Source organism: Micromys minutus, assembly GCF_963924665.1.
Source record: "Micromys minutus genome assembly, chromosome: 22".
Taxonomy (NCBI): Eukaryota; Metazoa; Chordata; class Mammalia; order Rodentia; family Muridae; genus Micromys; species Micromys minutus.
In genome coordinates, this window is record NC_137957.1 from 47,439,776 (window position 1) to 47,467,549 (window position 27,774).

General features: G+C 40.9%; 1 protein-coding gene across 3 annotated transcripts; it reads left to right on the plus strand.

Annotated features, from left to right (window-relative positions):
* The first annotated feature begins 396 nt into the window (after positions 1–396).
* Positions 397–26,380, plus strand: FBXO7 (F-box protein 7). 3 transcript variants are annotated; one of them, XM_080934958.1, is made up of 9 exons: positions 397–672; positions 2,800–3,094; positions 7,814–8,041; positions 9,685–9,826; positions 11,017–11,100; positions 21,686–21,781; positions 23,150–23,326; positions 24,856–24,893; positions 25,800–26,380. In XM_080934958.1, the coding sequence occupies exons 1-9, from the start codon at positions 551–553 to the stop codon at positions 26,184–26,186; spliced, it is 1,569 nt and encodes a 522-aa protein (XP_080791084.1). In that variant the 5' UTR covers positions 397–550; the 3' UTR covers positions 26,187–26,380. The 3 variants fall into 3 exon arrangements, with proteins under 3 accessions (XP_080791084.1, XP_080791085.1, XP_080791086.1); XM_080934960.1 differs by lacking the exon at positions 397–672 and adding an exon at positions 802–857; XM_080934959.1 differs by lacking the exon at positions 11,017–11,100.
* Positions 26,381–27,774: the final 1,394 nt, after the last annotated feature.

Consider the following 27,774-nt stretch of genomic DNA (forward strand, 5'->3'; position numbering starts at 1 on the left):
TCACCTGCAGGCCTCCAGTATCTCTCAGACATTCAACAGCCCTTAAGGAATCCCTGGCTCCACATTAAGTTTCTTTAGTCATCACAGGGGACCTGTGTAAATTATTACTCAGGCAGGTCTGAGCACTCTAGTGACCCGGATAGAGCAGTTCATTTCTGGGCAGCCAAAACCAGTGCCAACAGGTTAGGGTTGTCTGTCAGGTCTCCACACCGTCAGCAGCGCTCCTTTCAGCGCTGAAGATCTTGCAAGCTGGCTTGGAAGGAACAAGCTTGCTCCCCCCCCAATGGAAGCTCGCGGGGTAGAGCGCGGAGACTCAGTGCGCAGAAGCAAACTCAGCGCCTGCGCCGTGCGCGCCTCGCCCCTAGGTGGCGCTGTCGCGCGCCGAGCCACCGATAGGGAAGCGCAGGCGCTCGGCACTCCGCTCGAGCGGAAGGCTCTAGGGGGCGTAGTCGAGAGAGCGGCGAGCGCTGAGATTCCTCGGGCGCGCAGGCCCGGAGCTACCTGCTTTCGGTTTCTCCCCGGGCCGACCGAGGCTGGCGGTCTTGTCGCCATGAAGCTGCGCGTGCGGCTTCAGAAGCGGACTCAGCCGCTCGAGGTGCCGGAGTCGGAGCCGACGCTCGGGCAGCTGCGCGCGCACCTCAGCCAGGTCCTGCTGCCCACGTGGGGGTTCAGGTGAGCGGCCTCGCGGTCGCGGGGCTCGGGGATGGCGCGCTTCGGGCGGTCACGTGAGGTCCGGGCCTCCGGGGCGTAGCTGCGCTGGAAGCTTGTGACTGTGACGCTCGGCAGCTGGGTGCTCGCCGGGGTCCGGCTCTGGGTGACCATGGCCCAGCCTCCCCCGGGTGCCGCTGTCCTCCCCGGTGAGTAGTCACTTCCGGGGTTACAGTCTCCGCCGCCCCAAATCTCCCAGTGTAAACCCATCGTAGCTTGAGTTTACCTCAGCGGTTGGGATATTCCTTTGGTTAAATCGGGAAAGCCTCCTGCCTGGAGTCACAAACTTCTAGACACCCAGGGTGGCTGTAATTTGTGCCGTTGCCTAAGGCTACAGTAACTTTAGAAAACAGCAGAGCGCGCATGTGCTAGACTGCACCTAACTAACGTTCTCACTGTAAGGGTCGAGGAAGCACGCTTTTCCTGGGTGAGAATGTTGCGTGATCCCCGAGAGCTTGCAGTTTCGTGGCAAGTTGAAAAAGGATTGGGTTCAGTTACTTATTTATGGGGTTGCAGATGAAGCCTCTGTGTTTCTGTAGAAGATATTTTCAGGACGTAGACCACTAGATGGAAGACCCACTTCAAGTGCTGAGCTAGAAATTTGAACTAGTGAAGAAATATATATATATACATTTTAAAGATGGCTTTGGGACTTTTAAAGGGAAAAATTAAAAAAAAACTTACTGTCAATTGGCATTTTAAATAAGCCTTCTCACACTTTATTTGTAGGGAATCAAGCAAAGTGAAACTCTGAATGGATGCCCTCCCTCCCCCATTATGCGACCCTGAGCTACACTTTTATTCTAGTGCTCAGGAGGAAGAGGCAGGTGTATCTCTGAATTCAAGGCTACCCTGTTCCAGACCAGCCAGTGTTACATAATGAGACCCTGTCTAATAAAATAAAAAGGCTAGCCAAAACATTAAAAAAAGAGCCTTTTTTCATATTAAAAGAATTAATGTATTGCCATATTATATATTTTATATCCATATAATGGTGACCTACTTACGTGTTACTTATTGGTGTAAAACTGAATGTTTTCTATGTTGGTAACAATTGCCCCTCCTCACACTTTGAGAATTCAGTTTTTAAGGTATTTACAAATTGTATTACTTTTCAGTTAAGTTTTGAAAGGTTGTTGAAATCCAAGAGCCTAGGTTAGTTTCTTTTGCATGCTGTTTTCACATGAGGTTGGTTAGTTGGATGGAATTTAACTTTCAGCTTGTGAAAGTAAACTCATTCATCTGAAATTTTGTTGTTCGTTTGGGGAACCAAAGGGAAACTTTAAAATGTGTTTATGTGACACACTTGTTACTCTTAAAGAGTATTTCCCAGGTAAGCAAATTAAAGATTGGTATAACATAGATTTTTTTTTTTTTTAAATCTGAAGCTTCTAGAGTTGCATTAATTTTGGTAAAATCCTCCAATTCCCATAATTATAGAAAATAGGACCTTGGAAAACATTTCAGAAAAGTGGGAGGGGAAGCTAGCATTTCTGTTAAACAGACTGTTCTTTATCTTGTCTACAGAACGAGATGTTTGCTTGGGGAGTTTCCCCTTTTCTGCCAAAGCTGACATGGCGTTTTCCTGGGCACTGGCAGATTTTCTGCTTCTTGTTGATCAGAACATTTTGCAAGCGGCAGAGCAGCTTATTTTCTGAGGAGTAGGAACAGTTCAGTCATGTCTCTTTAATTGATAAGAAAACAAAGGATGTGTGTAAATTGAGTCAGGCTGGGGAGATGCCTAAAGCATTTTTACACAAGCCTGGCGCTGGAGCTTGAAGTCCCAGCATCCATGGGAAGTAAAGCTGTGGATTATACTGATGCATTAAGTTCAGAGATGTTGAAATAAAAGAAGCGTGTGCTTTGGCACTGATGAACATGTAGGTTAATGATGAGTATACCTTCCTGCCTATTAAAGTTTTAGAAGTCCATGACCCAGGCATTTGATGAGAAGAACAAGTAATTTTGTCTCCTGCTTGCTTGCTTTCTTTTTTTATATTTCATAGTGCTTTTGGGTACTTTAATGTATTCCAATAGTATTTGGAATATTGGCAGGTAGCTCTTACCATGCTCATCCATCTTTCTTGGCAGTTCTGATACCCGATTTGAAATTACCTTGAACAACAAGGATGCGCTCACTGGAGATGAAGAGACCTTGGCTTCATATGGGATTGTTTCTGGGGACTTGATATGTTTGGTTCTTGAAGATGACATGCCAGCACCTAACTTACCTTCATCTACAGATTCAGAGCATTCCTCACTCCAGAATAATGACCAACCTTCTTTGGCTGCCACCTCAAGTCAGGCTAATATTCCGGATGAACAAGGGAGTGATTCATCCCAAGGACAGGCCACCCAATTTGATGCCTGGACTCAAGACAGTATGGTGGGTATTAAAAGATGAAGAGGTGGGATAGAGTAATTGATAAGGTATATTGACACTTCAGGGGAATTCTACACCAGCCAGGATGACTAGCATCAGTAAATTACAGACTGTGCCCTTTATGAACACTTTGGTTTGGTTTAGTTTGTTGAGACAGGGTTTCTCTGTGTAGTACTGGCTATCCTTTCTGCTACTCACTCTGTAGACCAGGCTGACCTAAAATTCAGAGATCCACCTGCCTCCCAAGTACTGGGATTAGAGGTGTGCACCACCACTGCCCTGCTTGAACATCTTTTGAACTGCAGAGTTTCTGCACTACGTTGAGCTGACATCCTAACTTTCATGGCCCTCCACATAGGAACTCCTGTTCTGCTGCCCCTCAGTGGGAGCGCCGGTCCACTGTGCCTTTTGACTTCTATCACAGGATGCCAGTCTGTTCCTCGCTTTATTTTTCAGGTTACCTGCTTCCTACAGCTTCATTATGTCACGCTCTTGTTCTGTAGTAGTTCTGTGTCTGAGAGGCCTGTTTCTTTTCTAACCGTGCTATTTCACAGAAGAGAAAATTCCTTATTGTCCTGTACCCAGGTTGTCCCATCCTACCTCTCCAGGCTCACTTTATGTTCTTTTCCTGTCAGTGGTTGTCTCTAGTTAGTAGATTGCTGATCATTCTCATTCTTCCATTTTCTTTTATTTTTTTAAATTTTTTTCAACTTTATTTAAAAAAAAACCCCAGAGATACATATACAAATTTTTAAAAGCATTTTTGCTTAAAACTATACGAATATATTTTTGTCAGTAATGATTTTTTTTAAAGGTTTGACAGTATGCATTGAAATCTTGCTAGTTACAATGAACATAAAGTACATGTGAAACAAAATGTAACGTGGAAATGGTCAAAGTTTTCTTGGTGTGTAAAGATTAAATATAATGATTTTTAAATACCAAGAGTTGCCACAAGGCAACTTCTTAGCTCTTGAATTATTAATGATTTAAGAACTAGGTGTACTCTACTCTGAGAGGGTACTATACTCTTATTTATTCTTTTTTTTTTTTTTCCTAAGAAGGGCTGAGGCTTCCACTTTTTGGTCTTTTCTCTTTTTGAGCTTCATATGGTCTATAAGTTGTTTTTTGGGTATTTAGATCTTTCTGGGGTTAGTATCCAATTATCAGTGACTGCATATTATGTCTGTTCTTTTGTGACTGGTTACCTCACTCAGGATGATATTCTCTATATCCATCCATTTGCTTCATTCTTCTATTTTCATTCTCAACAAATGCGTAACCTGCTGTCCTTGTGACCAGTGATGTGGCAGCCTAGAGCTGACCCTCCTTTTTTGTACTTCTGTCTGTATTCCAGGGTCCTTGCTAATTCAGCAATTTAAACATTTATTGGTGATCTTTGTTACTTTGTAAGTTCCTTATTGTTATCATCATCATTATTATTAAGATGTATCTATTTATGTATATAGTATATAGTGTTCTGTCTTCCTGTCGGTCTGCATGTCAGAAGAGGGCATCAGATCCCATTATAAATGATTGTGAACCACCATGTAGTTGCTGGAAATTATACTCAGGACTTCTACAAAAACAGCCAGTGCTCTTACCAGTGAGCCAACTCTGCAGCTCCTAATTATTTGTTTTGTACTTTGTGTGAAATGATTCTTTATTTTCTTTCTTTATTTGTTTTAGGTTTTCTGAGAGAAGGTTTATCTGTCTACCAGTCCTGGATATCCTGGAACTTGTTTTGTAGACCAGGCTGGCCTTGAGCAAAACAATTAATACTGACAACATATACAATTCTTAACTGTCTTATTATCACTCCAATTTCTTTTGCAAGCCTTAAACATTGATCCATATCATAAGAATAGGCAGATGTTCTGAATAGGTGGTTATCAAAGTATTTAATCGATTCATAAATTATTAAAATAATTTCTAATACAGTAATTTTAATTTGTCTTTCGAATCTTTCTTATATCTTTTGTGTGTTTCTGCAGTGGGATGACTAAGAACATGTTATTGTATACTTATATTTTACTCATGAGTCTGCTTTTACCGATAGGCTTTTTCAGAGATAAACCTAGAGAGAAGAGCTTGTTTTTTACTTAGGAGTGTTCTAAAAATCCTGTAGTAAGATGGACTTCTATAGTGTGAAATACCTTGTTAATTTTTCTTTGAAAAGCTTTGAGAAGTTACTGGTGCCTCAAGGTAGTGATTCCAGTTCTAAGAGCATACTGTTTGTCTTGTAGGGTTTTCACCTTAGCAGGGTGACTGAGCTTGCAGTCATAAACAATGCTTGGAGGCCTTGAATCTGTATGATCTGCTAGTTCGGTAGAGAAGGGAGCTGTGGAAAAGGAAAATAAATGGATGGGCAAGACTCAAAACCAGATGAGAGGAATTGATTTTGTAACTAAGTATAAATTTTATTTCATAGCTCTTGGGTGTTACTGTTAATGACAGCAAGTGATAGCCTGTATCAGACCTGATGTGCGCTCAGATGCAGTTTAGCCAGTTGTTTCTGTTTTTGTAAGTGGCCTGTGGCAAGACTTTGTAGAGGTGATGCTCATCTGTTTTCTGTCCTCACACATGGAAGATGATAAACACTCATATCAGAGGATGCCAGTGCTTCTTGGACTTAGGAATATGGTTTGATAAGCCTACAGTGGGTATGTTGTTAGCAGCGTAGGGTAATGCTTCTTAAAAAAATTACACATTTTGTTCCTTGCTACTGGCTAAGTAAATGGCAAAAGTAGGGATAATGGGGAAAAGTGAAGAGATTATTTTCATAATTTAGATTCGATATATAGCTTTTTAATATGGTGATTTGTCTGTTCAAAGAAAATTGTAGAAATGTTTTGAGCAATAGCATCTTTTTAGGTAGTCTTTTAAGTTTTAATTTTTTTTTAATCTTCTTTTTTTTGAGACAGGATCTTGTCATATACCTCAGACTGACCTTGAACTCTAAAATTATTGGGCCTCAGCTTTCCCAGTAGAAGAAGTCTAGGTGTGTGTGTCTGTGCCTGACTAGAGTTTGGCTAATGAGTTTGGCTAACCATTCAGCTTTAGCGATGCTGTTCTGGAAGAATGAATGTCAGCTGTGGCTCCAGTCCAGCCCTTCAACCTTGTCTTACAGTATAGAACTGTAAATTGCCCTGGTTCTTTTGGAAATTCAATCCTAAAAAGAAAAAAAAAAAAAAAAAAAAAAAAAACAAAAAACAAGAAACAAAAAACAAAACAAAACAAAAAAAACCCCAAATAAAAGAACTTTGTGTTAAGAGTTGAGCACAAACTAGGAAACAAGCTTTCTGAATAAAGTCAACCTAGCAACTTAGCTTTACTAAAGCATGTTTTACACTGAAAAGCCTTAATGGGGAATCTGAGGACCTGGTTCATTTCAAAGTTGTATAAACTGGTTGGTTATCTTGACTAGTCATTAATTTGTTTGAGTTAAAATTATACTATCTATAAAAAGTCATTTCCCTCTTCTCTGCTTAAGTTATGAGAAACTACCTGGTAAGCAAAACCAGAATGTCATCCTTCAGCAGTTGGTCACAAGCCTTTCCTGAATGTGCACCATGTGGCAGGCTCTGTGTTCTTCTTACAGAATAGACAGCTTGTGTGGTCTTGTACTTTACACAAACTGCAGTCACGGAAAGATGCAGATGTGTGAACTGAAAAGAGCAGTCCAGTGTGGTAAGGCATATAAAGGCTGTGGTGGCATCCCTTGGGTCTATTGAAGAAGTGGGAAAAGCACAGTGGCAGGAAGGGCTGGGAGGAGGTGAACAGATGATGGATGAGTCAGGGAATGGGATGGTGACGGCCTCATGTGCCTACGTTTTCTGGACCTAGTTTTTTGGGTCTGCACTCTGTCGTCTGTCTCTGAAGAAGGCAAATGCATTTTGGTTAAATGAACACATGACTCCTATTTTCAGAATTCTCAGAGCTTTTATAAGGTTACTACCAGATCCTGTGAATTAGAGGGTTAGGTTAGACAGACACAGCATGTAGTTTTTCTCTAGTTGACTTTGAACCAACTTTTTCTCTGACATCCAGGGATATGGACTTAAGGAACATTTGTGGAAGCAGTGCTTCCTGTTTTGAGGAATCCTGAGTTTTAAACTGGGACATAAGATGTGATTGGATCCTTAGTTTCTTGGGAAAGTGGCAGGAGTGCATGGTGTGTGTGAGACAAGAGGGAGGCGGGCACCGTGAGGTACTGTTCCAGGACGCCAGTGGTACAAGGAGCACAGCTTTGGGATTCAGGCACAGTAGTGGTTGGAGCTATGAGCACACCACACTGAGCACTGTTTAGTGATGTGCGGAGACTTGCTGATGAGCGCCATGTTTTAGCCTGGAGTTATGGGACTCAGGATGGAGATGTAGGTTGCAGTCTCATTTATTTATGGGCACTTCCTGTTTCTGAACCTTATGCTGGCTTTTGTTTTGAGCGCTAATCTTTGCTCAGTTTAGGGTATAAAATGTCCTATGTAAAATTAACGAGGGCTGGAAAGATGGCTCAGTGGTTAAGAGCACTGGCTGCTCTTCCAGAGGTCCTGAATTCAATTCTTAGCAACCACATGGTGGCTCACAACCATCTGTAATGGGATCCAGTGCCATCTTCTGGTGTGTCTGAAGAACTACAGTGTACTCACATACATACAATAAATAAATAATTATTAAAAAAAAAAGTAAAATTACCTAATCTATTATTGTCATCTTTTTTAGGAAGGGCCTAGTCAAAATGTTGACACTGAGTCAGTTCAGGATGTCATGAGCATGGAAGAGGTTTCTGGTTTCCATCCTTTGGAACCAATGCTCTGCAATGAAACAGAGGATGGGCAGGTGCCACATTCTCTAGAGACCCTGTATCAGTCAGCCGGCTGCTCCAGCATCAGTGATGCCTTGATAGTGCTGGTGCATCTCCTTATGCTTGAGTCGGGCTACATCCCTCAGGTGAGTTCAGTCCAAATACCTTTTGAGGGGTGGTGGTTTGAATATGCTTGGCCCAGGGAGTAGCACTATTATGAGGTGTGACTGCATTGGAGGAAGTGTGTAACTGTGGTGGTGGGCTTTGAGACCTTCCTCCTAACCACATGGGAGCCAGTCTTCTCTTACCAGCCTTCAGATGAAGATGTAGAACTCTGAGCTCCTTCTGTGCCATGCCTATCTGGAAGCTACCATGCTCCTACCTTGATAATGGACTGAGCCCCTCTGAACCTGTAAGCCAGCACCAATCACATGCTGTTCTTATAAGAGTTGCCTTGGCCATGGTGTCTGTTCACAGCAGTAAAGCCCTAACTAAGACATGAGGTCTCATTAGGTACCTCAGTCACAAGGGCATTGTGGTAGTCCATCTTGATTGATTGGTTCTTGTATATAAAATGTCAGACACAGTGAGGTGTTGTCACAGGTATTCAGTAAATGTGCCCTTTCCAGCATTTTTTCTTTTTCCATTATTTCCCTTGTTAGCGTTTAGTATTATAGAGATAAAGTAGCAGCAGTGTGGACCGTGTATGACTAAATGCTGGCTAACTACCGTTTCACGTTCATAGCTTTGTGCTGTGGTTGCTTATCTTCATTCAGCATGGGTTTGTTGAGCATTAACTAATGCAGTGACTTGCTTTTGTTCTGGGTCTTAGGTCTTTGTTTCAAGTTACTGTCTGAGAGTAGACAGGGGTTTAGATCATTATAGTATATTGTATAATTTCTAGGACAGACATTTGCACATCTAGAGTGCCAGGAACTCCCAAAGAGAGCAGTTAGAGTAGAGCTGAGGAATCCATGGGATCATATTAGAGCACAGATTCTGACTCCTTAAGCTTAGGATGGAGCTGAGCTTCTTGCCTATTCGGCCTATCCCCTAAACCTCTGGCCTTCACATCCCCTGTGGGCCATGTGATGGAATACAAAGATGAAGAGTGCCCCAAGATCATTGTGTGCCTGTGCACACCATGCTCACAGGCACAGGTTCCCCAGAGTTCAAATGAGCACAAAGACCAGACAAGTAAAACACATTACAAATAACAGTGTAAACTCACAAAGCCTAACAAATCTGCAGTGACGGAAATGTGCACAGAATGTTAGGAAATAACTGCTGAAAAAGGGCTGTATGGAAGAAGTGCTGTTCACCCTGCAGTCTTGAATGATGTTTATCTTTGCTAGGTGGAAAATGTGAGTCTTAGAGGAGAAAAACAAAGCCTTATTTCTATGATGCCATTTTATCTATTAAAACAAAACTTTTGATAGGAAAATATTACAACAGATTATCTTCCTTTAGCAGCAGTATTAATGATGTGCATAGTCTGTTAAGGAGGCTGTGCATCTTTTTAAAATGTGTGTGATGTGCATGTGAGGCGTATGCACACCATATAGCTTGTGTGGAAGTCGGCAGAGTTCTGTGGAGCTGGTTCTCTGCTGTCACATGGCTTTCAAGGCTCAACCTTGGGTATTAGGCTTCTGTGACAAGCACATTACCTCCTGAGCTATGCCAGCGGCTCAAAGGCTACAGTGCACAGTGAGTTAGGGGTGTTACTGGTTTTCAGGTTTTTCATCACAACACCTTTCTTCATTATTTTTCCTTTCCTTTCATTCCCCAGGGGACTGAAGCCAAAGCAGCATCAATGCCTGAGAAATGGAAGTCAAGTGGGGTCTACAAGCTGCAGTACATGCATCCTCTCTGTGAGGGCGGCTCTGCTGTGCTTACCTGTGTGCCTTTGGGAAACCTTGTCATGATAAATGGTAATGGAACAGCAGTCATGGTTGCTGCCTTATGAATTAAGTTGTTTCTTTTTAAACATTCTGTAGCCTTTTGAGTGGCTGGCCGAGTCATCCACAGCTTGACTCCTATACCACTGATGACATACCTGAAGATTTAAAATGAGAGGATGTTGGTTTAGGACAGCACCCTTCCTTCTTGGGGTAGCCCCCTTGTTCTCTTCTCAAATGATGTTATATTTTTATTTTGTGTTTTAAGTGTTTTACCTGCATTTATATCTGTGCATCATCACATGCATGTAGTGCCTGTGGAAGCCAGAAGGTGTCAGGTCTGCTGGGATTGGTGTTACAGATGCTGTTAGCTGCCAGGTGGATGCTTGTAAGGCTTGTTGTTTGGTCTGTTTCTGTGTAGTCATCCTGGTTTATCACACCACACCTGGGAAGATGGAAGTTACCAAATGTTAATAACAAACATGAGGTGGTGACTTTTACCTCAGTTTCATAGAAAAGTACTAATGACATGCATATACTACCCTCTCCTCATTTCGGTGATTTTTAAATATTTATGGTATTTTGTGCTTTAATTATCTGCAGATTAGTGCCTTGCAGGCTCTCAACAGTAGCTGGTTATTTCAGCCTCAGCTCTTTGAAAAGGAACAGTGTCTTTAAATCCCCCTCACCCAGGGCATGGCCTTTGCACATGTGCAGGAGCCCATCACTAGCTTTCATAAGCTGAGATGAAGTATGCCTTTGTATGCCAAACTAAAATTGAACTCTCTGCTGATGTCAAGAATATTGGGCTTTTGGGTCGAGAAAGCACTGGTGCTGTGAAAACTAGCAGGGTCCTGTTAATGAACAAGGATTGGCCATTGCCATGGATTTAAAAATGTATAGTGTTTTAGTGACTTCATTAGAAATAATGGTCTTCTGTGCTTGCCTGCTTCTTACTGACCTTGTTACAGATCTGTCCATTGCTAATAAGCTGCCGTTGGTGACATTGGTGGATTGTGTATGAAGATCCTTACGCAGTATTTACAGGGGGTGTTTGAGGCTGATTACTGCATGGCAGGGTTAGCCTTTTGACCGTGCTTTGAGAGGAAGAATGGGCTCAGAGCAGTTTGGAACGATGTATCCTTAGTTGCAGAGGCAAGGAAAAGGGAATTGATTCAGGAAGTGACAGATTGATTTACCATCTTTGTTTTGTTTGTTTACAGCTACAATAAAAATCAGTGGTGGGATTAAAAATGTGAAGTCAGTGCAGCTGCAGCCAGGGTCCTACGTTTGTGGAGTGGAGCCAGGTAATGTGACCCTGCCCCAACTTCTGGAAGGAAGATTTGAGAGGGAGGTTTACTGAAAACAACAAAGCCTGTTCACTTTTCTGAACAGATTAAAGCAAATTCCAAAGCAATGTTGCCTCTAAGGATTTGATTACAATTTGAAGAATTTGTTTTCTCCAATTCTTGAGGCCTTTGAGCACCATGTTATATTCATAGTGTTAAGAACGAACACTTGGGCATAATTTTTCTCACTGATGTTTGATGTTCCCTTTTGGCTTCTTGTGTTTATCTTTGCAGATCTTTCAACTATGTATTTAACAGAGAAGATCGATGTTTCTAACAAGCAATTCAATGTGGTTTTCTTAATTGAATATTAATATAGGAAAAGCTACTTGAATATTTTAAATATAAATTTGATATAAATTCTACTATTTAATGAGGTCAGAATTTCCCTACAATTTGGGTCCTTAGTATGGCTTTGCCTATATCCCATATAATTATTAATAGAAGTAAAAAAGTCAGGTTTCTCTTTTTCTGTTTTTGTTTAAACCTTAATTGTGAGAGACTAGGCATTCAACCGGAGTGATGGGTGGAAAGAAGAATTAACTTGTCCTTTCTGTTTCGGCTGGGCGTGTACTGTCCCTTTAGTTCTTGTGGTAGTGAGGAGGGTGTTGAGCAGAGGGGAGGGATGGCACTTACAGTAGCATCTCTTATTCAAGCCTGGCTTGATCCAGGCTGCTCCTCTGAAGACAGTTTCTTGTGACCAGGCCCCAGAAAACAGCTGGAAAGAGGAGCAGCACAAAGTGTTCTTACAGTGCTCTCTAGCTGGATGCTTATCCAGATCTTGGCACTAGACCACTCTTTTAAAAATTTTTTCATTATTATTTTATTAGATATTCTCTGTATTTACATTTCAAATGTTATTCCCCCCTACCACCCCTCCCTCCCCCTCCACTTGCTTCCATGAAGGTGCTCCCTCTCCCAACCACCCTCTCCTACCTCAGTGCCTTGGCATTTCCCTACACTGGGAAAACACTCCTTCACTGGACCAAAGGCCTCTTCTCCCATTGATGCCAGACATTGCCATCCTCTGCTACATATGCCACTGGAGCCATGGGTTTCTCCATGTGTGCTCAGTGGTTGGTGTTTTATAGTCTGTGGGAGTTGTGGAGGGTTTGGTTGGTTGATAATGTTGTTCTTCCCATGAGGTTGCAAACCCTTTCAGCTCCTTCAGTCCTTTCTCTAACTGTTTCATTGGGGGTCCCCTTGTTCAGTCCAATGGTTAACTGAAACATCCTCAGCTGTATTTGTATGACTCTGGCAGAGCCTCTGAGGAGGCATCCATATCTGGTTCCCACCAATAAGCACTTCTTGGCATCAGCAATAGTACTTGAGTTTGGTGGCTATGGGGTGGACCCCCAGGTGAGGCAGTCTCTGAATGATCTTTTCTTCAATCCATGCTCCTTTATTTGACCTTGTATTTACTCCCATAAGTGTTTTGTTTTTCCTTCTAAGAAGGACCAAGGCATCCACATTCTGGCTTTCCTTCTGTTTCAACTTCATAAGGTCTGTGAATTGTTTCATGGGGATGCCGAGCTTTTGGGGGCTAGTATCCACTTATCAGTGAATGCATATCATGTGTGTTCTTTTGTGACTGGGTTACCTCACTCAGGATAGTTTCTAGTTCCATCCATTTGCCTAGGAATTTCAAAGAGTCATTCATTGTTGCTAATAGCGGAGTAGTACTATGTAAATGTACCACACTTTCTGTATCCATTCCTCTGTTGAAGGACATCTGGGATCTTTCCAGCTTCTGGATGTTATAAATAAGGCTGCTATGAACATGGTGGAGCATATGTCCTTGTTAGATGTTGGAGCGACTTTTGGGTATATGCCCTGGAGTCATATAGCTGAGTCCTTAAGTAGTACTATGTCCAATTTTTTGAGGAACAGCCAGTCTGATTTCCAGAGTGGTTGTACCATCTGTAATCCCACCAACAATGGAGGAGTGTTCCTCTTTCTCCACATCCTCGCCAGCATCTGCTGTCACCTGGGTTTCTGATTTTAACCATTCTGACTGGTGTGAGGTGGAATCTCAGGGTTGTTTTAATTTGGATTTCCCTGATGACTAGGAATGTTGAACATTTCTTTTCAGAATTTTTTGTTTAGCTCTGCACCTCATTTTTAAATTTGATTATTTGATTCTCTGGAGTCTAACTTCTTGAGTTCTTTGTATATATTGGATATTAGCCCTCTATCAGATGTAGGATTGGCAAAGTTCTTTTCCCAATCTCTTGGTTGCCATTTTGTCTACTGACAGTGTCCTTTGCCTTACAGAAACTTTGCAATTTTATGAGTCAGTTCTTGGTCTTAGAGCACAAGCCATCGGTGTACTGTTCAGGAAAGTTTCTCCTGTGCCTATGTGCTCTAAGCTCTTCCCCACTTTCTCTTCTGTTAGTTTCAGTGTATCTGGTTTTATGTGGAGGTCTTTGATCCACTTGTACTTAAGCTTTGTACAAGGAGATAAGAAAGGTTCGATTTGTATTCTTCTGAGTGCTGTCTGCCAATTGAACCAGCACCATTTGTTGAAAATGCTGTATTTTTTCCATTGAATGTTTTTAGTTCCTTTGTTAAAAATCAAGTGACCATGTGTGTGTGGGATTCATTTCTGGGTCTTCAGTTCTATTCCACTGATATACCTCCCTGTCTCTGTACCAATACCATTTTTTTGTTTGGTTTTGTTTGTTTGTTTGTTTGTTTTTTTATCATGATTGATCCGTAATACAGCTTTAAGTCAGGGATGGAGATCCCTCCCCTCCCCAAAAGTTCTTTTATTGTTGAGAATAGTTTTCAATATTCTAGGTTTTTTGTTATTCCAAATGAATTTGCAAATTGCTTTTTCTAACTCTATGAAGAATTGAGTTGGAATTTTGTTGGGAATTGAATTGAACCTGTAGATTGTTTTTGGCAAGATGGCCATTTTTACAATGTTGATCCTTCTAATCCATGAGCATGGGAGACTTTCCATCTTCTGAGATCTTCAATTTTCTTCTTCAGAGACTTGAAGTTCTTGTCATATAGATCTTTCACTTGCTTGGTTAGTGTCACATCAAGGTGTCTTATATTATTTGTGACTATTGTGAAGGGTGTCAATTCCCTAATTTCATCTTCAGCCTGTTTATTCTTTGAGTAGAGGCACTGATTTATTTGAGTTAATTTTAGATCCAGCCACTTTGCTGAAATTGTTTATCAGCTCTAGGAGTTCTCTGGTAGATTTTTTTGGGGTCACTTAAGCATACTATCATATCATCTGCGAATAGTGCTATTTTTACTTCTTCCTTTGCAATTTGTATCTCTTTAACTTCCTTTTGCTGTCTAATTGCTTTGGCCAAGACTTACAGTACTATATTGAATATGTAGGGGGAGAGTGGGCAGCCTTGTCTAATCCCTGATTTTAGTGGGATTGTTTCAGGTTTTTCACTATTTTGTTTGGTTTGATGTTGGCTACTGGTTTGCTACATATTGCTTTTACTATGTTTATGTATGGGCCTTGAATTCCGGATATTTTCAAGACTTTTAATATGAAGGGGTGTTGAATTTTGTTAAATGCTTTCTCAGCCTCTAATGAGATGATCATGTTTTTTTTTTTTCCTTTGAGTTTGTTTATGTATTATATTGCCTTGATGAATTTCTGTATATTGAACCATTCCTTGCTTGCCTGGGATGAAGCCTACTTGATCATGGTGAATGATCGTTTTAATATTTTCTTGGATTTGATTTGCAAGAATTTTTATTGAGTATTTTTACTTGATAGTCAAAGAATATGTTCTTTTTCTTTGTAGGGTCTTTGTGTGGTTTAGGTATGAGCTTAATTGTGGCTTTGAAGAAAGAATTGGGTAGTGTTCCCTCCATTTCTATTTTGTGGAATAGTTTGGAGAGTATTGGTATTAGGTCTTCTATGAAGGTCTAATAGATTTCTCCACTAAACCTATCTGGTCTTGAGGTTTTTTTTGGGAGGCTTTTGATGACTGCTTCTATTTCTTTAGGTGTTATGAGGCTGTTTAGATGGTTTATCAAGTTATCATTGTGTAGAGCATTGTTCAGCTTCCATGTGTGTGTGGGATATTTGTTGTTTTTGTTGGTCTTGAAAACCAAACTTCGTCCATGGGGATCTGATAGGGTGCATGGGATTATTTCAATCTTTCTTGCATCTGCTGAGGCCTCTTTTGTGACTGACTATATGGTAAATTTTGGAGAAGGAACCATGAGATGCTGAGAAGGTATATTCTTCATTTTAGGATGAAATAAATGTTCGTGATGAATGTCTGTTAAATCCATTTGGTTTATAACTTCTGCTAGTTTTGCTGTGTCTCTGTTCATTTTCTGTTTCCATGATCTGTCCATTGATGAGAGTTGGGTGTTGAATTCTTCCACTATTTTTGTGTATGGTGCAATATATGCTTTGAGCTTTAGTAGAATGTGGGTGCCATTGTATTTGGAGCATAGATGTTTAGGATTGAGAGTTCCTCTTGATAGAGTTTCCCTTTGATGAGTAAAAAGTACCCTTCTTTATCTTTTTTGATAACTTTTGGTTGAAGATTATTTTATTTGATAATAGAATGGCTATTCCAGCTTGTTTCTTGGGACCATTTGCTTGGAAAGTTTTTTCCCAGCCTCTGATGTAGTACCTGTCTTTGTCTCTGAGATGAGTTTCCTGGATGCAGCACAATGCTGGGTCCTGTTTCCATATCCAGTCAGATAGTTTATTTCTTTTTATTGAGGAATTGAGTCTATTGACATAAAGAGATATTAAGGAATAGTGGTTTTTTTTTCTGTTATTTTTGTTGATAGAGGTAGAATTATGCTTGTGTGCTTTTCTTCTTTTGGGTTTGTTGCAAGACAAATATTTCCTTGCTTTTCCTAGGGTGAAGTTTCCCTCCTTGTGATGGAGTTTTCCATTTTTTATACTTTGTAGGGCTGGGTTTGTGGACAGATATTGTGTAAATTTGGTTTTGTCCTGGAATACCTTTGTTTCTCAATCTGTGGTAATTGAGAGTTTTGCTGGATATAGTAGCCTGAGCTGGCATTTGTGTTCTCTTAGGGTCTGTATGACATCTGTCCAGCATCTTCTAGCTTTCATAGTCTCTGTTGAGAAGTCTGGTGTAATTCTGTTTGGTCTGCCTATATATGTTACTTTTCCTTTTTCCCTTTTAGTATTTTTTTTTTTTTTTTTTTTTTTTTTTTTTTTTTTTTTTTTGAACACTTGGTGTTTTGACTGTTATGTGATGGAAGGAATTTCTTTTCTGGTCCAATTTATTTGGAGTTCTGTAGGTTTCTCTTATGTTCATGGTTATCTCTTTCTTTAGGTTAGGGAAGTTTTCTTCTATAATTTTGTTGAAGATAGTTACTGGACCTTTTTCTTTGGGAGTCTTTGCTCTCTTCTACACCTATTATCCTTAGGTTTGGTCTTTTCATTGTGTCCTGGATTTCCTGGATGTTTTGGGTTAGGAGCTTATTGATTTTTTGCATTATCTCTGACAGTTGTGTCAGTGTCTTCTGCTTCTGAGATTCTCTCTTCCATCTTGTGTATTCTGTTGGTGATGCTTGTGACTATGACTCCTGATCTGTTTCCTAGGTTTTCTATCTCAAGGGTCGTCTCCTTTTGTTATTTTTTTATTTCTGTTTTCAATTCCTTCATCTGTTTGATGGTATTTTCCTGTAGCTCTTTAAGTGATTTTTGTGTTTTCCCTTTAAGGGCTTCTACTTGTTTACCTATGTTCTGTATTTCTTTAAGGGAGTTTATTCATGTGCTTCTCCATCATCAACATGAGGTATGATTTTTAAGTTCATAGCTTGTTTTTCTGGTGTATTTGGATATCCACTACTTGCTGTGGCAGGAGAACTGGGTTCTGATGTTGCCAGGTTGTCTTGGTTTCTGTTGCTTAAGTTTTTGTGCTTGCCTCTTGCCATCTTGTTATCTGTGGTGCTAGTTGATCTTGTTGTCTCTGACTGGAGCTTGTCTCTCCTGTGGGTCTGTGGGTCCATGGACTCAGGAGGGAGATTGCTCCTAGGTTTCAGCTCTCTGTGGGTAGGCAGTGAGTCCTGATGGTGGTGGACTGGCTCTGTGCTCCGTGAGTTCCCAGTGGTCTGTCCATGGATAGTCAGTGGAGAGAACGTGGGGACTCATTCGTGGACTCAGGAGTGAGAGCGATCCTGAGGTTCCTCTGGGTGTTCAGCCCTCTGTGGGCAGACTGATTGAAAGACTTTTAATGACTGCTTCTATTTCACTAGGGGATTATTGTTTATCTGATCTTGCCTTAACTTTGATAAGTAGTACCTGTGGAGAAAATTGTCCCTTTCTTTTAGATTTCCAATTTGATGGAACACAGGTTTTTAAAGTATGTCCTATAGTTCTTTGGATTTCTTTGGTGTCTGTTATGTTCCATTTTTTGTTTCTGATTTTATTTGGATATTCTGTCTCATTTAGTTATTTGGATATGGGTTTGTCGATCTTGTTGATTTCTTTCTTATTAGATACTCTTCTGTATTTGCATTTCAAATGTTATCCCCTCCTCTGCTCTCCCATCTCCCCACCCCCTTCACTTGTTTCCATGAAGGTGCACCCTCTCTCAATCACCCTCCCTACTTCACTACCTTGGCATTCCCCTGCATTAGGAAAATGAACTCTCACTGTACCAAAGGCCTCTTCTCACATTGATGCCAGACACTGCTATCCTCTGCTGCATATGCACCTGGAGCCATGGGTCTCTCCATGTGTACTCATTGGTTGGTGTTTTAGTCCCTGGGAGTTGTGGAGGGTTTGGTTGGTTGACAATGTTGTTCTTCCCATGAGGTTACAAACCCTTTCAGCCCCTTCATTCTTTTCTTTTTAGCTCTTCATTGGGGTTCCTGTGTTCAGTTCAATGGTTAGCTGCAAACAATGCTCAGCTGCATCTGTATGACTCTGGCAGAGCCCCTGAGGAGGCATCCATATCTGGTTCCTGCCAGTAAGCACTTCTTGGCATCAGCAATTTATTCACTTTTTTTTTTTAAAGAACTCTTTTGGGTGTGTTTGTTTGTTTTGTTTTGTTTTGTTTTCCCTAGGTTTTTCAAGTGAGCTCTTAAATTGTTAATATGAGATCTCCAACTTTTTAAAAAATGAATTCTAGAAAGACTATTTTCTTTTTTATTCTGCCTTGACACTTTTTTTTTTTTTTAAATTCAATAGAGAGTTGTTCCGCTTTCATGAGTTTGTAAGCTTTATGTTGTTTCTGTTGTTGTCTGATTCATGGCAGGAAATTACTTCACTTTTCTTGTGTCTATTGAGACTTGCTTTGTGTATGAGATAAATTTTGGAGAAAGTTCCATGAGGTATGAATAAGATTTCTTTGTGTGTGTGTGTGTGTTTGGGTGAAATGTTCTGTAAATACCTTTTAGGTCTGTTTGTTTCATAACATTTGTTAACTTCAGCATTTTTCTGTTTGTTTTTTATCTAGATAAATTTTCCATTAGTAAGTGTGGGTATTGGTATCTCCCTCTATCGGTGTGTAAGGGTCAATATGTGATTTAAACTGTAGTGGTGTTTCACAATCTTGACTTCCTTTATGTTTGGGTATAGATGTCAAGAACTGAAATATCATTTTGGTACATTTTTTTGTGTTTGTTTTTGATGAGTATGTAGTGTCCTTCCCATTTTTTTGATTAGTTTTGATTTGAAATGTATTTTGTTAGATATTAAAATGGCTATACCAGCTTGTTTCTTAGGTCCATTCGCTTAGTATATTGTTTTCCAACCCTTAACCCTGAGGTAAGACTTTCTTTGATGTTGAAGTGTATTTCTTGGATGCAGTAGGATCAGAGATCTTGTTTTCACATCCATTCTATGTCTTCCTTCTATTAAAGAAATTGAGACCATTGATATTGAGGGAGATCAGTGACCAGTGATTGCTGATTCCTATTATTTTGTTTTTTGTTATTGTTGGTAGTTATATTGGGCGTGTGTGTGTGTGTGTATATATATACATGTACACTTTTGATTTTTTTAAAAATTTTGCTGGTGTGAGAATATTTTTTTCCTGTTTTCATGGTTGTATTTAACCTCAGGAGGGCAAGTTTTCCTTCTAGCACCTTTTGTAGGTTGGATTTGTGGATAGATATTGTTTAGATTTGGCTTTATCGTTGATTATCCTATTTTCTCCATCTTTGGTGGTTGAAAGTTTAGCAGGGTATAATAGTCTGTGCTAGCATCTCTGGTCTCTTAGGCATATTTATTCAGAACCTTCTTACTTTTAGAATCTCCATTGAGATGTCAGTCATAATTCTAATAGGCCTGCCTCTATATGCTACTTGGTCTATTTTCCTTGTAGCTTTTAACATTCTTTCTTTGTTCTCTATGTTTAGTGTTTTCATTATTATGTGACAAGGGGACTTTCTTTTCTGCTCCAATCTATTTGGTGTTCTTTCTGCTTCTACCTTTGTAGACATTTCCTTCTTTAAGTTAGGGAATTTTCTTCTACAATTTTATTGAAAATATTTTCTATACCTTAGGGCTAGGATTTTTCTTCTTCCTTTATTCCTGTTATTGTTAGGTTTGGTCTTCTCATGGTGTTCCAGATTTCTGGGATGTTCTTTCTGTCTCAGAAATTTAAAAAAGTTTTTTAATTGGATATTTTCTTTCCTTACATTTCAAGTGTTATTATTCCCTTTCCTGGCTTTCCCTCTGGAATACCTCCATCCCATCCCTCCTTCCCTTGCCTCTGTGAGAGTGGTCCCCAACCCACCCACCCACCCACTCCCTCTCACCTCGCCCTGGCAATCCCCTACACTGGGGCATCGAGCCTTCGCAGGGCCAAGAGCCTCTCCTCTAGTTGATGCCCAATAAGGCCATCCTCTGCTACATATGGCACTGGAGCCATAAGTCCCTCCATGTGTGCTCTTTAGTTTAGTCTCTGGGAGCTCTGGGGGGTCTGGTTGGTTGATGCTGTTGTTTTTTCTGTGGAATTGCAAACCCCTTCAGCTCCTTCAGTCCTTTTTCTAACTCCTCCATTGTGGACCCCGTTCTCAGTCCATTGGTTGGTTGAGAGCATCTGACTCTATTACTCAGGCTCTGGCAGAGCCTCTCAGGAGACAGCTATATCAGGGACCTGTCAGCAGGCACTTCTTGGCATCCACAATATTGTCTGGGTTTAGTGACTATATATGGGATGGAAGAGATACAAATTGGAAAGGAAGAAGTCAAAATATCACTATTTGTAGATGATATGATAGTATACTTAAGTGATCCCCAAAATCCACCAGAGAACTCCTGAACCTCATTAAACAACGTCAGGCATTTTTAAAAACATTATTTTGAATAACATATTCATGTTTTCTCTCTTCTGTCTCACATTCTGTTGGCCATGCTTGCACCTGCAGGTCCTGTTAGTATTCCTAAATTTTTCACTTCCAGAATTCTCTTATTTTATATGTTCTTTATTGCTTCTGATTCCTTTTTTTTTTTTTTTTTTTTTTTTTTTTTTTTTTTTGGTCTTGAACAGTTTTACTTGTTTCCTTACACTGCATTTTCTTAAGGAAATTATTTATTTCCTCCAATTGTTTGTTTTCTCTTGAATTTATTTAAAGGATTTATTCATTTGGTCTCACATGACGTCTGCCATTCCCCATAGTTGGTTTTAAGGCAGTTTTCTCGTGCTTCAGCTCCCTTGGGATGATCAGGACTTGTGGTAGGATAGCTGGGCTCTGGTGGAGACACGCTTCGCTCACTGTTCATTTCATTTTATAGCGTGTTGTCCCATCAGTCATCCAGGGAAGTGAAGGCAGGGACGCAAGGCTGTAACCTGGACGCAGGAATTGATGCAGAGCCCATAGAGGAAAACTGCTCACTTGCTGTTTCAGTTTGTTCATTCAGCCCCAGGGGTGTCACCACTATAGTAAGCTCGGTCACCAGAGGCCTATCTGATTTTCTAAAACTACTGTAGCTCATGTTAAGTTGGCATGACCTGGTATAGATGGCTATTCTGTGATTCAGGATACTTGGAAACCGAGTATTTTGGGTCAGGCACAGTTAGGTTTGTACCCTTTTGGCCTCATCACTCCTGGGACTGAGGATACACTCTGCCATGTTTTTAGAAAGGGTGAAGTGGTACCTTTCTTTTATGGTTTCTCTTGGAGGAGACTGCTGTGAGAAAGCTGGAGAGCTCTCGACACTGTTTAGTACATGTCTGCTGTGTAATAGGTACTGTCCCTTTCTTGGGCTTCATGCTGCATAAGGACATTGCTACACTGCACTGTGCTCAGAGCAGGCTGTTAGCTAGTCGGTAAGTCTTACTGGTATGCACAGACCCCTCAGGCTTTTCTCTGCAGCCCGGAAAGCTGGATTTGAGCTTATTTCTTATTAGTTTGACATGAATTTTTGCACCTGAGGATGACTTTTATCAGTCATGTGCTGTGTTTCCTTCTTTTTTTTTAAGGATTTCAGTTTTACTTTCCATGTAGGAGTTACTCATGAATATTTAACACTTGGATTTTGTTTGACAGAACTGGAAGACAGATGCTACTCCAGGTTTTTCTATTTGGTTTTGACTTCTACTTTGTAAAAACACTCTAGGGGAAAGTGCAGCCAAAGTATACAAAGATCTTAAGAAGCTCTCTCGTCTCTTCAAAGACCAGCTGGTGTACCCTCTTCTGGCTTTCACGCGACAAGGTGAGGAGGTGTGGTAAATTGTTCCTGTTGAGTGACTGAAAGGGTGGCCAGAGCTCAGTGTCCCATAACTCTGAGATCTGACTTGTCTTTCCATTCTACTGAAATCCTGCTTTCAAATCACTGCATTATTCCTTAAGCATTACCCTCTTTTTCTTTGTACATTTACCCAGAACCCTTTTTCAATTTTTTTTTCATCTTATTGTAGCCCAGGGAGGCATCTGACTTGTTATGTAGCCCAGGCTTTGCCTTGAATTTGTCATTCCCCTGGCTCAGCTTCTCTGCCATACCTGGTTTCCATGGCAGTGTTTGTGCTGTACCTTTAATGGTTGACATGATTTCTTTTCAGTGTAAGGTTGTGACTTGAAGGTAAAGAATATATCTTAATCAATTTTGTATTCTCATTTTCTCGCCCACAATAGGCCAGACTAGTAAACAAAGTATATATAGCATGTAAAAAATTTTAATTACATTTATTTGTTTTGTGTGTGGGTGTATGTGTGTGCATGTATGTGAACATGTGTTCATATGTGCATTTGGGTCGCTATGCAGGACATGTGTGTGGAGGTCAGAGGACAACTTGCAAGAATCAGTTCTGTTTTTGCATTATATGATTCCAGGGAATTGAACTAAGGCCAGCCTTAATGACAGGCACCTTTAGTTGCTAAGCCATAACCAGCTCCCCCTCTCCTCTTTTTTTAAATGCGTCTTTAAAAAACCCCACACACTTATGTGTATTAGTAGTTTGCTTGCAGGTATGTGTGTCCCATGTGTGCTTGCAGTGCTGGCTGATCAGAAGAGGGCAGTTGGAACCCCTGAGAACAGAGTTACAGATGGTGGTGATCCACCATGTGGTGCAGGGAAACAAACCTGGGTGCTGAGCCTTCTCTCCAGCTTTACTGGTTTCATTGTTTTGGAAGCAACTTTTATTGGGCACAAGATGTTTTTACATTGGTGATTTTGTTGAATGTTAGTAACTTTGAAGTTAATTTTACTATGGATATTTTATGGATGATGAAATTGTTATTCAGCAAGCTTTATATTTTTCAGAGGATCTTTTATAAGTCAGCTCTCTCTGCTCCATGTAATAGTGAGGCACTTATTTTTAGTTATGTGCATGTGTATTGGGTCTGGTGGAGTGACCTGCATCAGGGGCATGCTTGTCAGAGCCTGCCATGTGCTGGTCCTCAGAAGATTGTGCTGAGGTCCAGTGTGCTGCAGAGAGCAAGTCATGTGACACTTGATGGGAGTGGCTGACAGTGTAGTTACAGAGAAAGCGGATAGTCAAGACCCGTCATCTTTTCAGAGAACAGTGACAGCTTTGGATGACACTCTTTCCTCAGTAACTCTGTTGCTGTTTTTCCCATCTAGTACTGAACCTTCCAGATGTGTTTGGGCTGGTTGTCCTTCCATTGGAGCTGAAACTCCGCATCTTCCGACTTTTGGATGTTCGGTCTGTCCTGGCTCTGTCTGCAGTCTGTCAGGACCTCCTCATTGCATCAAATGACCCCCTGCTGTGGAGGTGTTTGTATCTGCGGGATTTTCGAGGTGATTTACATAATGACGTGTTGGTGGGAGAATAAAAGGCTCTTTGTCCGTGGTTGCCATGGTGTTACTCAGCTGGCTAAGGGTTTAAGTATAGGTTTCTTCCCTTGCTGTTTTGTTTTGGTCTGCAGCTTGTTAAGGGGTAGCTTTTGAGTAAAGAAGCCTGTGCCACAAACACTATCTGTGCCCTCTTTTTTCATATTTTCTGCAATACAACCCTTAAGTAGCAATAAACTATTATGTCAGGATATAAAATAGAAGACCAGAGAGCATTTTTAGTCTCTGACTTAAATGAACCACACTCTGCCCGTTGCCTTTTGGGACCAGTGTCACTGTCAATGTGCTGTGTCTTGTTTGCAGTACTCACAGCTGTGACTGGGTGGTCACAGCAGCAGTCATGAGATGCTAGGCCTGGGCACATGGTTTCTGAAACAGAAGAGCCTGACTGTTTAAACTGTAGGGTGGGTCATGAAATTGACTTGATGGCGGTTTGTAAAGCAGGCAGAGAGCAGCAGAACCACATGGAAACAGGAGTGGGCCATCTCAAGTAGGGACTGCTGTGCTGCACAACATACTTTCCGTGTGTCCTGTCACAAACACCTTAGTGAACATGTGAGGATGCTGTAACATACTACCTTAGTGTGAAAATCTGTTGGGTAGATCCCCTTTAATAGAATATCATGGAGTCATTTGTCTTACAGACAAGTAATAAGAAAAAGACATAGTGATCAGCATACATGGAGATGAGCATGCATGGAACAACTGACAAGAACTGGGCTGCCGTACAAAATCACACGCCTTTGGTCTGTGGTTCATTTCTAATTGTGGGTCACAGCTTCGTATGAGACTAGAATAGTTCTCAGCCTTCCTAATGCTGCAGTCCTTCAGTACAGTTCCTCATGGTGTGCTGACCCCTCTCCCCATAAAACATGTAACTGTCACTGTGCTTCAGTTATGAGTCATAAATATTTGTGTTTTCTGATGGTCTTAGGAGAAACAGGGTTGAACAACCCTGTGAAAGGGTTGTTTAACTCCCAAAGGGGTCGTGACCCACAGGTTGAGGACCACTGGGCTAGAGCTTTCACAGCTAGTCAATACCTCGTAGAGGAGACATGGCCAGCTTTATCCTAAACTCATTAGACTTGATGATGATTGAATTTTCCTCATTTCATGAATTTTAAGTACACTTATAGTAGTAGTTCTTTGTATGCTTATACTCCTATAGAGGGAAGTCTGCTCAGTTTGACCTCAGGAATGAATGTGGGCTGTAATCCAGATAAATGCTGTCAGGCTAGACCAGTGTAACTCACAGCATGGCTTAGAAGCAGCTGGTACACCTTCATGAGCCTGGGGCAGAAGACACGTGCTGCCCCACAGTGTCCTGAGGTAGTGCACATGGCAGTGAAGACTGCCTGACTTACTGTGGAAGTAATGATGCGCGGCGTGTGCTACAGATGCCCCATGTCTGCACTGTTTGATACTGGATGCAGGCCGTGCTTTGTAATAATTTATATTTTGTTTTACTTTCTCAGATGGTGCTGTCAGAGGTCCTGACACAGATTGGAAAGAAGTAAGTATTTTTAAATATGAAGACTAATGTTTATGACTCAAATAACGAGTGAGTCAAGAATGAAAGGTTTTATTTTACTTTTAGTGTGATATTATAAAGTCATTTATAATTAAATTTATTGTTAAATATTGGTAATGAAAATGTCTTTAATTTTAGGTTTAGTCCTTGTTTTCAAAGAAAAGTTAGTACATTTTTCATTGAAATATAACAAAGTTTTTTTGTTTTTTGTCATAAAAATTTTTGTTATATTTGGGTAATCTAAATGTTAGCATACTACATTGTGAAAAGAATAAGATAAGTGGTTTTATTTGCAGAATGTGACTATAAAAATCACTGATAAGCCTGAGGAAAACTCTTTGGATGAAGGACTAAGGAAAAAAATGAGTGAATGAAGTCCTCAGCTGCTTGCAGAGTGTCAGTATTGTTCTTGAGTCTGTGTCCTGCCCTTTAAAACAGTCACCAGGTGCACTTTAAATTGAGATCCACTAGGGATGGAAACAAGAAATTGCCAGTAGTACTGAATGATATTTATAGCATGAGTTTTCAACAAGTCATTAAATTGCATGCCCAGAAGGTTCACCTAAACCTATGCTAGCCATGGAGTACTAGATTTTATTCTTAAAAATATATACCACTGAGTTTTCCTTCTTTGGGCTTCTTGATACCTCAGATTAGACAGTCACCTGTAGCAAAGTACTTAAGAACCAGAGCTCACTTGGCACTGCACCAGGAGTCAAGGCTCTTGATGTGGTAGAAGCTGGCAACCATTCTCTTGTGTGTCTGCCTTGTTTGCAGAGAGTGAGAAAGAAGAGTACAGATGAATTATGCAGGGAAGCAGCTTAGAGCTTGGGGTGACCTCCATTCCTCACCGTATCTTGTCCCTACTCTCCCCTGCTTTTTCTACAGTTGTACAGAAAGAAGCACATACAAAGAAAAGAAGCTCAGAGGCTGCGGCATGCGATGTTCCTACCATCCACCCACCCTATCCCATTTTGTCCCATTCCTGTCTACCCCAGGACCTACCTTCCCACCTCGCTGCTTCCTCCAGGAATCATTGGTGGTGAATATGATGAGAGGCCGATACTGCCTAGTGTTGGGGACCCAGTCACCTCACTCATCCCAAGGCCTGGGGAGCCTTCTAGCGAGTTCCATCCACTCAGACCACATTTTGATCCTGTTGGCCCACTTCCAGGACCTAACTCTCTCTTGCCAGGAAGAGCTAGCCCCAACAACAGATTTCCCTTCAGACCCGGCAGGGGTAGGTCAACTGACAGCCGGCTGCCATACCTGTGACGAGTTTGGAGACTTCGTGGAAACTATGGATGCTGATCTTTGCTGTCAGTTTCTGCTTCTGTGGGCACCAAGGACAAGGTTGCTCAAAGAGGGCTTAGCATGGAATAGGTGACTGCTAGTCTCTCCTCTCTGGATTCACTTCTGGGATGGAGATGGTGGTAGATAATGTTCCGTGTTGTATTAATAAAAGTAAAAATTGTAATTGTATTGCAGATTTGACTTTTGTTAAGGATATATTTAGTAGAAAAACCTTAGTCACACTGTTAATTTGTATATTTGAAAATATGTGTTTTCACACCTCAGTGTGAAAAGGTGGTTGATTATAGGAAGTGCCTGTTTTATTAGTGGTGCTCAATCGTGTGAAAGCTCAGCTTACATCATGATAAAAGCTGAACTAGTTCCCTTGAACTCAGAGTGAGCCCAACCCTTTACTTAGCAGCTTTTCTGGGTTCTGTGAGGAACTTCAAGGGCTCCGAACACCAGAGTTGATATAGACACAACCCAGGGTTGGTTTCCCACTTGTGTTTTGGTATCAAAGACAGTCTTAACACCAGCATTCTTTATGTGCTGTCAAGTGATGTACTTGTTCAAGGACAGCCCCCTCTCTGGGAGGTTGTGCTTTTAAGACTTAAAATACTCAAAATTCAACATTTATTTATTCTACAACAAGAAAAAGCCCAAACACAAATGACTTCATACAAATTACTATAGGAACATGCTGAAGTGACACATTTATATCGGAGCTGCTGCACAAGAATAAAATGCTATTAACATCTGCAGGAAATAGGAATAGTGCCAGTGTCTTCCTGTTCTTAAAAACATGTTTGCATATTAGGAAATGGCTTGGAATATGTGCTGCAGAGATATTTTGAGTCCTGTATGCGAGTGACACTTTGCTACATGTGTTTTGAGTCTTTGCATCACAGTGAAGAAAATTCTGTTTGATATTCCAGAGGCTAGAGGCTGTATGACCTTTAACATTATGTTTCTATGATCTATAGGACAGTCTTAATGTCCACTGAATGCCATAGGCTTCATTTAGGTATGGCTAAAGAGGTCACCCTGAAGTTTTGATTGATCTAGATTCTATTTCAGAACATGTTTTTGTAGCTGAATGTTAGGTTGCCCATGGAGTGATTTTGTGTGTGTGTGTGTGTTTGTGTGTGTGTATGCACAAGTGTGTGAGAAAGGAGACATGGGAAACAGTGATGACCAGAGCACCAATTACAAGTTTCAGAATGGGCCCTGGGAGATCCCGATGGTGCTGGTGTCCGGCCTCACTGGGCTTAACTGGCAGACATTGCAAGTCTTGAGTGTAAGATACTGGCAGAGTGCTCTAAATCTAAACTTAGGCACCTCTCAGAATTTTTATTAAAGTGTCCTCAAAGCATTTCCTCTTGACTAACAGCTTCTTTTATATTGAGAAGCTTAGAAAGTCTTTGCATCCTTGTCATTGGACTGTTGAGCTTTTATGTATTGCTGATAACAGAGTGAGTGAATCATGGCTTTGTGATGTCTTCTCCGTGCACTGTAACGGGAACAGGACAGCCTAGAAGCCCATGGCAAGCGCTAGAGAATGGTGCAGCCC